Here is a 13873-nt window from a genome sequence, read left to right as displayed (position 1 = left end):
CGTCCAATGCTATTAATTCACGTTCAATGCTATTAATTCACATCCAATGCTATTAAATCACGTCAATGCTAATAATTCACGTCTTATGCTATTAATTCACGTCCAATGTTGTCAATTAACGTTCAATACTATTAATTCACGTCCAATGCTATTAATTCACATCCAATTCTATTAATTCACGTCCAATGCTAATAATTCACGTCCTATGCTATTGATTCACATCTAATGCTATTAATTCACATCCATTGCTATTAATTCACATTCAGTGCTATTAATTCACGTCCGGTGCTATTAATTCACATCCATTGCTATTAATTCACATCTAATGCTATTAATTCACATTCAATGCTATTAATTCACAGCCAATGTTATTAATTCACATCCAATGCTATTAGTTCACATTAATTCACATCCAATGCTATTAATTCACATCCAATGCTATCAATTCACATTCAATGCTATTAATTCACATCCAATACATCAATTTTGTATTCAATGCTATTAATTCACATCCAATGATGTTAATTCAAATGCAATGTTATTAATTCACATTTAATGCTATTAATTCACATCCATTGCTATCAATTCACATTTAATGTTATCAATTCACATTCAATCCTATTAATTCAAGTTCAGTGCTATTAATGCATATCCAATGCTGTTAATTCAAGTGCAATACTATTAATTCACATCCAATGATATTAATTTACATAAAATGCTACTCGCATCCAATTATTATTAATATTTTACATATGTATCCGATGTTTACCACTCCTCTGAAATTGTACGTTTTATTTTATGTTCGTTAAGGTGTATTATATTTCATCGGACTGATGAATGATGCTTTGTGAATAATTGAAACCAAAATAACAATTAGAAAAAGCCATCAACTGGGTAGGACTGCATCATCTTCATGATAATGAGGACTTTGTATAGCGCCTAATCTTTAGAAGCTCTAAGCGCTTTACAACATTAGACAACACTTATAACATCAAAAACATATATAATGATATGATTACAAAAAACAAACACCATGAAATTAGAAAACATAAAAAACATGCTGAAAATGTTTAAGGTAGGAAACATTATTAGGGCTTTAATTTCGTTCTTGCAGTCGAAATAAGTGAGCTTTAAGAACACTCTTGAATGGGATCACTGTGTCTTTGTGTCTAAGTTCAGTGGGCAATTCATTCCACGTTTCTGGGCCCTGGTATGCAAAAGAATATTGTCCATATGACTTCGTTTTCATAGTGGGAATAATGAGTATACGATTGTCAGAAGAGGGGCGTAAGTATCTTGCTGGTGTGTACTCATAGCAAATTACAAATAAACAAAGCCATCGTTAGTGAAGTGTGTCAATCATTTGCACAGTTCAATAAAATAGATTATATGAAACAATTGAAGTTCATATTGCAGAACTTTTAAATTTACAATCAATATTTACTATAGTATGCAATAGTGATCTATTTTATCGGATGTTTTCATTCTCGATATCTATCATTCATATCCAATGAATTCCCTTCGTATCGTACGTTACATTCTTATTCAATATTTACCATTCTTATGCAAAGCTCCTCAAACGTATCTATTTGTATGTGATAGTTTCATTCACATCCAATGCTATTAATTAACGTCCAATGCTATTAATTAACGTCCAATGCTATTAATTCACATCCAATGTTATTAATTAACGTCCAATGTTATTAATTAACGTCCAGTGCTATTAATTCACGTCCAATGTTAATAATTCACGTCCAATGTTATTAATTAACGTCCAATGCTGTTAATTCACGTTCAATGCTATTAATTCGCATCAAAAGCTATTAAATCACGTCAATGCTAATAATTCACGTCTTATGCTATTAATTCACGTCCAATGCTATCAATTAACGTTCAATACTATTAATTCAAGTTCAATGCTATTAATTCACATCCAATGCTATTAAATCACGTCAATGCTAATAATTCACGTCTTATGCTATTAATTCACGTCCAATGCTATCAATTAACGTTCAATACTATTAATTCGCTTCCAATGCTATTAGTTCACGTCCGGTACTATTAATTCACGTCCAATGCTATTAATTCACATCCAATTCTATTAATTCACGTCCAATGCTAATAATTCACGTCCTATGCCATTGATTCACATCTAATGCTATTAATTCACATCCATTGCTATTAATTCACATCCAATGCTGTTAATTCACATCCAATAATATCAATTCACATTCAATGCTATTAATTCACAGCCAATGTTATTAATTCACATCGAATGCTATTAATTCACATCCAATGCTATTAATTCGTATCCAATGCTATCAATTCACATTCAATGCTATTAATTCACAGCCAATGTTATTAATTCACATCCAATGCTATTAATTCACATCCAATGCTATCAATTCACATTCAATGCTATTAATTCATATCGAATGATGTTAATTCAGATGCAATGCTATTAATTCACATTCAGTGCTATTAATTCACGTCCAATGCTATTTGTTCACATCCAGTGCTATTAATTCACATCCATTGCTATCAATTCACATTCAATGCTATCAATTCACATTCAATCCTATTAATTCAAGTTCAATGCTATTAATTCACATCCAATGCTGTTAATTCAAGTGCAATACTATTAATTCACATCCAATGATATTAATTCACATCCAATGCTATTCGCATCCAATTATTATTAATATTTTACATATGTATCCGATGTTTACCACTCCTCTGAAATTGTACGTTTTAATTTATGTTCGTTAAGGTGTATTATATGTCATCGGACTGATGAATGATGCTTTGTGAATAATTGAAACCAAAATAACAATTAGAAAAAGCCAACAACTGGGTAGGACTGCATCATCATCATGATAATGAGGACTTTGTATAGCGCCTAATCTTTAGAACCTCTAAGCGCTTTACAACATTAGACAACACCTATAACATCAAAAACATATATAATGATATGATTACAAAAAACAAACACCATGAAATTAGAAAACATAAAAAAAATGCTGAAAATGTTTAAGGTAGGAAACATTATTAGGGCTTTAATTTCGTTCTTGCAGTCGAAATAAGTGAGCTTTAAGAACACTCTTGAATGGGATCACTGTGTCTTTGTGTCTAAGTTCAGTGGGCAATTCATTCCACGTTTCTGGGCCCTGGTATGCAAAAGAATAATGTCCATATGACTTTGTTTTCATAGTGGGAATAATGAGTATACGATTGTCAGAAGAGGGGCGTAAGTATTTTGCTGGTGTGTACTCATGGGTGAGGTAGGACAGGTATGTTGGACTGGAGTCCGTCAATGAAACATAGCACAGAAAACAAATTTTGTGTTTGATTCTGGATCGAATGGATAGCCAGTGTAGGGAACAGAACAGCGGTGAGGTGTGCTCTGATCGTGGTACTCTAAGAATGATCCGAGCAGCTGTGTTTTGAACTTTTTGAAGTTTCTGGAGTAAATATTGAGATGAACCAGACACAATTGAGTTGCAATAGTCCAGTCTTGAAAGTAGTAATGAACACACAAGTGTTTTGGTGGCAACAACTGAAAGATATTTGCGAATGGAGCTGATGCATCTCAGCTCAAGATATGTTCATGACATGTTGGTGCAATGTGAGAGTACTGTCAAGAGTAACACCTAGGTTTCGTACTGAAATTGTGAATTTAATGTTGGTGTTGCTGATATTTATTGTTTGAGATAAAGGATGTGAATGAGAAAGTCTTTGTGTTGTGATTAGAATGACCTCAGTTTTATCATCATTCATCTGCAGCTTGTTACATGTCATCCATGATTTCACATCAGAAATGCACCTCTCTACACCTTAAATGATATCATCAACTTCAGTTGGGTGGCTAGATTTGTATATGTGGGTGTGATCAGCGTACAATTGTTGAGACACTGGATGATGATCTATGACACTTGAGAGCGGCTGAGTGTATAGAATGAAGAGAACAGGTCCAAGAACAGACCCCTGTGGAACACCACAACATAGATTAACTGGGCTGGAGTGTATTCCATTTGGAGACACAATTTGTGTCATGTTGACCATGTAGGACTTGAACCACAGTAAGGCTGTATCATGAATGCTAAATACATGCTGGAGACGGTGAAGTAATATATCATGGTCTATTGTGTCAAATGCTGCAGACAAATCAAGGAGGGTGAGGACTGTAATCTTTAAGCTATCCAAAGCATAGAGAATGTCATTAACTACTTTTAGAATAGTTTCAGTACTGTGGCAAGGGCAATATGCAGATTGTACATTGCTACAGAGACTGTTTGAATTCAGATGAGATACAAGCTGAGATAGAACAACATTTTCTAAGATTGTTTATATGAATGAGAGATTAGAAACTGGGCGGTAGTTCTTTAAATCTTTATGGTCTAGTGTTGGTTTCTTCAGCAGAGACTTTACAATGGCAGTTTTGAAAAATGATTTGAATTCCCCGGATGAGAGAGAGGTACTAATAACATCAGTTAGTGAAGGCAATACTGGATCTAAGCACTCAAGCAACAGTGATGTTGGAATTGGATCGAGTTCGCATGATTTTGGTGCACTCTTTATCACGATTGTGCGTACTAAATCCATAGAGAGAGGTTCAAATGCTGCTAATGGTTGCCGCTGAAATTCTGTATCCCAACTGTATGGTGATGACGAGTCAATTGAAATTGTGTCAAGATTATCTCTAATGGATTGTACTTTGTCACGGAAGAAATTTGCAAACAGGTCCGGAAGGTCGACTGGAGAGAAGGTAGTTGGAATTGGTGTACATTTGTTCCTTGACATTAGCTTGTTAGTAATCTCGTAGAGTTTTTTGCAGCTGGAACTTCCCATGATCTTAGTACAGTAGTGGGCTGATTTCGCTGCATGGACTATGCTTGTGACGTTCTTCTTAGCGGCTTCATAGATTTGCTTATGAATAGTGAGTCTGGTGGAAAGCCAAAACCTTTCGGGTTTACTTCGTCTCTTTTAATAAGGTTTATCTTCCGAAGTTTTTTTTTGGGGGGGAGGGGGCTTTCATTCCAGATGCCGACCTATATAAGTTTCGAAGTCATAATATGAAATCTTCGTTCAAATTACAAGTGACTACAGGGCACCGTTGACTGCGTAATATGACCTTTCATTACCCTTAACAACGATGATACCAGGCTGCAAACAGTACAGAATAATTCATGCCATATTGTATGAGCAAGTTATGTTTCTCTAAGAGGTGGAGTATTAGCAGGTTTTGAAATAAAGCTTTTTCAGGTCTTTCAGTGGGTAAAGTGAATCGGTAAAAATCGGAAAATTTGTTTTTCTTTTCAAGATGCTTGGATGTGTTCAAAGATTTGAGTTTTGCCATAACTTTTGCAGTAAAAGCTAATATTTGTTATACCTTATGATCAAAGCATCTTAGTGATCGTAGCATTGTAGTTGATTTGAAAATCATGCCAAGCATAAGTACTGAAAGTGAATTTTTATTAACCGAAGTAAACGGCTCCAAAAAAAACCTCTTACATCTAATTGATTTTATGCATTTCTGTCAAAAATAATATTTATAGTAAAATCATAACCAAGATTTGACCAGTATATCTCTTTTGACTAAGTTATGACCTTAGAAGTGGACATTTTTAAGGAATATATGAAACAAATATATGAGTTCATTCGAAATATATGCTTGGGTGCGTCTGGTCAAATTAGGACCGATTTGGGGTTAATTGATACGTGTTATGTATATCGATATCATGTATATTATTTTATAATAATAGTTTTTGTAAGAGTCATTTAGTTAATGACATTTTAGTTCTAATATCCTATTAATGAGTTGCACTTTTAATGAGACATGTATACTGAGTACGCCGATTTAATTCATACATCCCATGGTCGATGTACTAAGTTCAAGTAAAGAAAACCACGTGATCCCAGGAGGACAAGTGTACTGTATAAAGGTCGGACCGTGATTGGTTTAAGCTGAAGCAGCTTCGTGACTGAAAATGAGACATTTCGAAATAACTAATGATTCACTGAAAGCCTGGAAACATATTCGTGAAACGTATTGCGTTGTTAACTTCGTATAATTTTCCATGTAAGCGAAGTAGAATGTGATATTCTCATTCTTAAAGTTGATATCAAATTTTTAAGAGATACATTGAGGATCTTGATTTGTTTATTTTAATTGATGATCATTAGTTGGAATTCCAGTACTACGAAGAACATTGATTCAAATATATTCGGATAATAATAGCTAAACTGATTATTATCAGTTCATTCAAAGGACAGTTGTATATTCATTATAACATTCAAAGAAGAATATTATTTTGGTTTTACCGTGTATTCATTTCGGACTATATGAATTACATAGAATTTTGCCTTGAAATCAATTAAAGACATTTAGATTTAAAACTGTAAATTCTTCTGTGGTGTTAGTACATACGCACATTAGAATTATGATGCATAATACCTTTGGAGTGTATTCGGATTACTTCGGATCTTTTGGAATTGGTAGTACTATTTTAAGAAATAGGAATTCATACCATACTGTAAGTTATTTTTAATTCTTTCAGTTTGCATTTTAGGGAAACATATTTATATTTTAAATATTACAAAACGTGTTGTTGTCGCTTTTTCGTTGTTACGTAATTTAATCCCCTGGACCGTAACATGCGTCGTTTGACATTTTCACTTGAAGCGTTGATATTTATATAAAAACAGACGGTGAGAAACGGCACCCGAGATTAACCAACGACTTGTTGTTGTGATTTGGATTTTTAACGTAGCTTTAACAATGTTGCAGTCATATCGCTACGATGTCTGCAGTGTGTCAGTTTATAGTGATGTCTAGCACTGGAGCATCATGCCGAAGACATGATGTCCTCTGGACCGTAACATGCGTCGTTTGACATTTTCACTTGAAGTGTTAATATCAATATAAAAACAGACGGCGAGAAACGGCACCTGAGATTAACCAACTTGTGCCTTTCCGATGAAATCACCATTATTAAACAAGATACGGGAACAAATAAAAATTGTATAACTATCTGAAATCGATATGTCTAACGGAAACTGTTGATGAAAACAAACAACCAGGCTGCTCACGATACTGTTCTGATTTCTAGAACAGTATTTCAGCAAACACTGTTTCGTCTGCATTCAATATTTGCAATGTCTAGTTATAATTTTTCTTTAAAACAAATATCAAGAAAAAAAAACCGAAGGACTCTTTCATGTTGAAAAAGATATAACTCCTAAATTTACGCAATTATTTAGAGCTTATCAAAGATGGTGAAATATATCACATGTATTGCCTGAATACAGACTTGTCCATGGAAATATTGTTATCGTGCACTACAGTGATTGGTACCCCCTAGCAACAATCAGGTTAGCAATTATAAATTGATGAATTAATTTACTACATCTGTTGCAAAAACGTTTCTGCTCTTGACCTTTTCGTTTTTAAAATCTGGATGGGTACAAACAAACGGGAGGGAATGTGAATGCTATAACAACTGGTCTTGTATACTTTGACGGCTGGTCGCTTATATAAGAAAAGCCCATTGACTTTGTACAAAGTTACCCTTTTATCCTCCATCAAAAAAATAATTTTAGTTATAGCGCTAACGTACAGCCTTAGTCATTACAGTAAATTCGTAACATACGAACCAATCAAATCAATCAGCACAACATGTTCACTGATGGGTAACTAGATTATACAAGTAATTTATATAAGGCACAGTGGCCCACATACCTGGCTAACTGCTTGGATTGTAATCCGGTTAACCATGGTAATCGTGACACAGAATCCTGGTTGTTCAGTTTTCCATTTTAAACTGATATATTTATTACTTGGACCAGCGAATGGAAGCAGACACTCACTTTATCAAGGAGATAGCTCCTTTAAACGGCCGTATATTGTTTAAATTATCCACAAAATATCATTTATCAAACCGATAACGCCATATACCAGACTCTTAATGTGTAGTACCTGACTGCTTAATGCAACTAAATAAAATGTACTAATATGATTAGACTTTATAGGTTATGAATTCAGACATATCGCATATCAAAGTTACATATCGCATATCAAAGTTACATATCGCATACAAATAGAACATATCGAATATGACATGAAACCTTGTGCTATAGTAACGTTACTTATTGTACATCAATTAATTTATTGAATTTGAAACGTTTGTTGAATTTGAAACGTTCTGGGGTCTCAACTTAGCCCAAACCCAAGAGCAAAATAAAACTGGCAAAACAGAATAAGATCAAAATGGCAGTTTTTTTCTTCTAGTTATTCAACGATTCAAAAAGTCCATCTCGCACATTATTTAACACTTATATCTCCGGTTTTGTTAGCTGAGTGCTATCATTTCTTAGATACTTTAGAACCATCCGCATTGCAATGGTTTAACTTGATCATACGTCATGCAAACACATAATTTGTCTATGATTCAGTTACTAAAACCATTAAACATTTATCTAACTTTATGGATAAGACTAGTATGTATGAATTCAGGTAAGACGAGAACGTGACAGACAGGGCTGGAATAGACCAGGTGAGGCTTGACAAGACCAGACAACACTAAAAACAATTAGAATAGAACGAACAATAAATGACAATGAATTGAAAGTATAAGACAGATAAAACAAACAACAAAAAGGAATATAACAAGATATATAACAGTATTCACTCTGTGGATATTTATGTGTGGTGTGTTAGATAGGTCCAAACTCATTGATGTTGGCTTAAGTTTCCGTGTATTTGCCGGAGGCTACACCTAGGGCTTATGTAACCAGACTTGGACCAAGAATCTGAGAGAGGACCTACAACAAGACCAACAAACAAACAACGACGTATAACACTTTTCTTAAGCTATGTATCGTGTTGCAATAGCAATGTCCTTATTTAATAAAGCTACTTACCACTCAAGTTATGGATTCCTTGCATAAAAAAATGGAAAACATGAATAACCATATCACATCAAAACAGGCTTATACAGGCAATTGTATAAGGCTTCTACTATAATATATAAGGCTCTAGATACAACAGCATAGATTCAGTAAAAGGTTCTATATCAAGCCTTCTTTGCTATGGTATGCGTTATTTACAATGTATTCACTTATATATTTGAATAATTATAATAAAAGATAAAATATCATGAAATATAGACTAGCATACATGAAACAGATGCCCCAATGGACCTGGTTAAAGCTGCTGGCGACCCCAGTAAGGGAAAGCCCTACGAGGGAGATGGTCGGTGCGATTGTCAAGGGTCCGATGAACTTCATCAAGAATCCCATAATGCCTGTCCCGCCGATTACAAGCTGGGTCATTGACGCTATCATGAGATTCCCGGAGATCTTCAAGTAAATAATTCAACTATTGTTACGTTTTCCTATTTATCTGAAATGGTGTTTGTAAAATAGTGATTCGGAGTTATATTTACATTCTTAAAATTATTGTTTTGTACATGGCAGTTTTACTGACATGTGTTGAGATGTCACTGTTTTTTATTTCATACGTTATGTACATTGCAATCCTGGCAACTTAAAATCTAAAAAAAATATTAAAAGTGAGATTACTGTCTCCACGCTTCTGTGGATTAGACAGATGCTGTGTGACTCGGCAGGCCCTTAAGTATTAGATTGCAAAGTCTGTAATATCTTGCACTGCTCGTACATCGCAAGCGGTTCTTAATTTATCCAGGTATGATCAACTATGTCTGCTTATATCTTTAAAAAAGGTCAAAGTGTTGTGACGAGAACAATTTATACGGTAGAAAGTGGATTAAACAAGAGCGATATGCTCTTTTTCTCCAGGCAAACTGCTAGCCCATGCTCATTTTGTTACATAAATTTCCATCTATTCCAAGTCCTATCAATGTTCCTCTACAATAGTTCAATTTGTCGAAACGCAGTTCTACTTGTGCATGCACAGATTAGCAAATTCATCGATAAGTTATGTGCAAATGCATATAGTTTTTTTCTGTCGTACGAAAGTTTTATACAATTAACGTTCATTCATAACAGATGCCGAATCAGTTCTTTTTGTAAGTATTCTATAATTAGGTATCTAATGTAAATATGTTTTGCCAAAAATAAGATAAGATTTTTTTAACATCGGCATGATTTAAAACACTGAACATAACCTCTAGTGAACTTTTCACCAAATTACATAAAACAAATGAGTCATTACAACATGGATGATTTGCAATACATACAAACACATTAATACAATTGGACACATCGCATTCTTGAAACACGAGCAAGCAAAGCATTTTACTAGGCGGTGATTAAAAGAGAATTTAGTATCTGGACAAATTAAAACAACAATTTAGGATAATTTCACCATAAAAACTATTGGTAAATATTTATGTTGAAATTAAATGAAGAACAGCTAAATCAGGACTAATTTTTAAGTACGGTGTAAGCGATGCAGCTTACGCCTTACTTTAAACGATAGAATCTGCACTTGATAATATATAAGACAAGGACAGATAAGCAAAAACACTAGCATTTACTGTCTGTCACGTTTGCTAAGCGCCCAGCTAAAGTCATGTATAAGCTATAATCTACCTGTCTTGGGAATATTACCCCGGCTTTGTGTTTGATCTCTAAAGATTGCCGCGCGGTTAGTGTTGAACTCTTACGTAAGGTTATCATGACCAGCCAGAGACCGAAAACTTGAGCTGACAAAGGCGACCGGTCGCGTCACTTAACAAAGGCTTGCCGTTATCACACCTGTATGTTAAAGATTAGTTCAAGGATCAGAAGGAAAGTGTACGGGGTGAACGGGGCTTGTTCATATCCATCACCATGTTGACAGAGAGTTAGAGGGACATTGTAACGGTCCACAGCGATATCCAATCAAAAATTGAGATAGAGGGCGTGATTACAATTCAGACCCGAATATTACCTTTCGAAATCGGAAAGAGTAATTTAGCATACGCCTGGAAGGATTGCAGATCAATAGGGTTAACTCCGAGAAAGAAGCCACTCGTAATCTGGAGACAGAACTTAGAGGTAGATTCTAAGAAAAGACAAAGCTTCGAAAAGGAAACTTTTTAGGGAACAGAGAACTTCCGGTTCCATTGGGTCCCAAGTCTTCAAGAGTTGGAGACGGAATGGAGACTGTCTCTGAGACAGTTGAAGTCGACAGAAGTTTAGTCGTGGGAAAGAAACTAGAGGAGGAGGAGAGGGAGTCTAGAGAAATTCGAGGAGGAGAAAGAGGAGAAGGAATTTGAAGAAAGGTCGGAAAGGAAGAGGACTTGGGAGGAATAGGAGAGAAAGATACAACAGGTGAGTAGAAATACTAGAACAAGTGGAAATCAATCTCAAACTGCTAATCAAGTGATGCAATAGGGTTATTAAAGGTTCGAGTGAAAGGCGTGTAATCGAATAATATGAAACAACATACCTCCCTTATAATTTCCTTCCAAAAATTTGGATCTGAAAAAAATCAAAATGTGTGCAATATATATCTTTCGCATTTCGATGTGTCTCTTTGGTAACAAAACTTCTTTATCGCATTTTGTATTTCAGACTTATAATTTAAGATTGGTCATTGTAGATAACTATATTATAAATGAATGTAGATTAGCGTTACTGAATGTATAATCATCTTAAATGCAAAATTTTAGGTTGTCAAAGCGCTTTTTACAGGAGTTACAATCCATGATACATGCAGTAATTCATTATTTGAGATCTCTCGGTCCAGACTCATAAAATCCATGTGTTTGCTGTTTAAATATTAAATAAAATACATATTTCAAACAAGAAAACCCCTTTAAGGGACAAGCTCCTTACACTGATTAATCTTATAAGCATATCTGAGCTCAGACAGTTTCATATTTACGGGCCTAAAGTTATAACCGTGACACAAGGAGTTACAATACTGAACTGTTAGTGCTCAGATGTGAGCTCAAATGTGCCTTTTAAAGCTCAATGACCTAAATTTTGCTTAGGCCAGACAAACCAAATTACTATGGTGCAATTATGTATAGTCTGTCTAAAGGTAATGGATGTACAGTAATGTGGGCCTAGTACATTTAGTTATCTTGCACTAGATGAAGGAAGACAGGTATCATTTACAACAATACAATTTAAGAAACGTAGATGAAACTGTATTTGGGATGTGATATAAAGAGCACTGGACACCCAATAAAGCCTCCAAAAGGACGAATAAAGGCAAGATTAAAAGGTGTAATTGATTGTCCACTGACTTTGCTGACATATCAGTCAGAATATCAAACATCTCATTCGAATTACCTTCCTACTAATACTATCACTTTTTATGTGTTGATTATTACGTGGTGATGACTACACTGAAAGAATACATCATATATTTCTGGCATGATTCTCTCAGATACCTAGGCAGTTCTTGACTATGACCATAAACGAGTTTAAACAGTACAATTCTTCTTTCTAGTCTTTTTAATCTCAATTTTGTATCATGTTCCTCACTTACATAAACTTCAAGTTACATGGACGCAGTTATTGTCAACAAAAACGCAAGCTAATTTACACAAACCCTAAGAGTGGAAACACCTCTCTGTGTTCATTATAACTATATGTAATTACTGCACATACAATGAGAATGAAGGAACATACATTTTGTTAAGAATAGAACTAACCGTCTTCTCTGCATTTCCAGTGGCTACCATGGAAACTATTGGGGCTATAAATATATGGGATCCGCCATGAATGATTCCTAATCTACAAATATGTATATATATATATATATATATATATATATATATATATATATATATATATATATATATATATATATATATATATATATATATATATATATATGTGTGTGTGTGTGTGTGTGTGTGTGTGTGTGTGTGTGTGTGTTGACAACTGATCTAAATAAATCAGCCCTGAAAGATGGCGGAAGCTTATTCCTGTCAACATTTTATTGTCATTTTAAACATTTAGAGGACGACCTTCTACGTGTGCAGAAATATATTTCTATCGGCAGTACAGCTGGGTTTTATCTTTCTTAGTAAATATTATTGGATACGCAAGATGCTTACAATTTAGAAGTATTGATCGTAATATGTGTCTGAATTAACTGATCTACCTACAGCATGTAAAATTTGACCTTAACGGATTTCTAACTTTATTTAGATAAATCTTTATGCGCAATGTATTAGTAGTTAAGATGCCCGTAAACTAGACGAACCCTGATTGTCCCGTAAACTAGACGAACACTGATTGTCCTGTAAACTAAACGAACACTGATTGTCCCGTAAACTAGACGAACACTGATTGTCCCGTAAACTAGATGAACACTGATTGTCCCGAGACTTTGTGTGTTTAAATCCAGTACAGGGATAGTTGAGCATCAAACAAAAGGAAATCACTTGACCAGACCGACCTAAGAAAAGTTATGAAAATCAGTACAAGTTTCTTTCAGATTGAAGTACATGTAATACGTGTCGTTGACCATTTTGTACAAGCATTGTCGCCAGCGACATAATTTTCTGGTATAAAACATTTACATGAATATAAATGGTATATATTCTCTTTATGTTTTTGGCTCCTAACGAGACTAGATGCCGAGATATTTCGCTCACGCCGTTTTTGAATGACAGATAAATGTTTTTGCCTTTAGCACGGTATTAATCAACAAAGAAAAACATTTTTTTACAGGACTCATTCTAAAGCATTAAGAAGACTGTATAACTTTTTTAGTATAATGACACAAAATATGCTTTTGCAATACATGCTGATGTTTCACTCTACTATTTCAAAATATTCTGCACATAACCATTAAACGATTTTCTGGCAACGTATCCGTAATGTTTCTGCAACAACAGATACATCTGTGATTTTCAAAATATCTGCCATTTGGATTAATATCAGATTA

General features: G+C 34.4%; 1 protein-coding gene across 1 annotated transcript in view; it reads right to left on the bottom strand.

Annotated features, from left to right (window-relative positions):
• Positions 1 to 13873, bottom strand: part of LOC149795446 (solute carrier family 23 member 1-like) — a 45808-nt gene that overhangs the window by 7718 nt on the left and 24217 nt on the right. Inside the window, exon 4 of the mRNA XM_089963801.1 lies at positions 9176 to 9357. Within this exon, the coding sequence (XP_089819927.1) occupies positions 9176 to 9357 (182 nt within the window). The remainder of the gene's footprint in view (positions 1 to 9175; positions 9358 to 13873) is intronic.

The sequence above is a fragment of the Sinohyriopsis cumingii genome, chromosome 7 (genome assembly GCF_028554795.1).
Source record: "Sinohyriopsis cumingii isolate HCF-2022 chromosome 7, ASM2855479v2, whole genome shotgun sequence".
Classification (NCBI taxonomy): domain Eukaryota; kingdom Metazoa; phylum Mollusca; class Bivalvia; order Unionida; family Unionidae; genus Sinohyriopsis; species Sinohyriopsis cumingii.
This window is presented reverse-complemented; position numbering and strand designations above follow the sequence as displayed.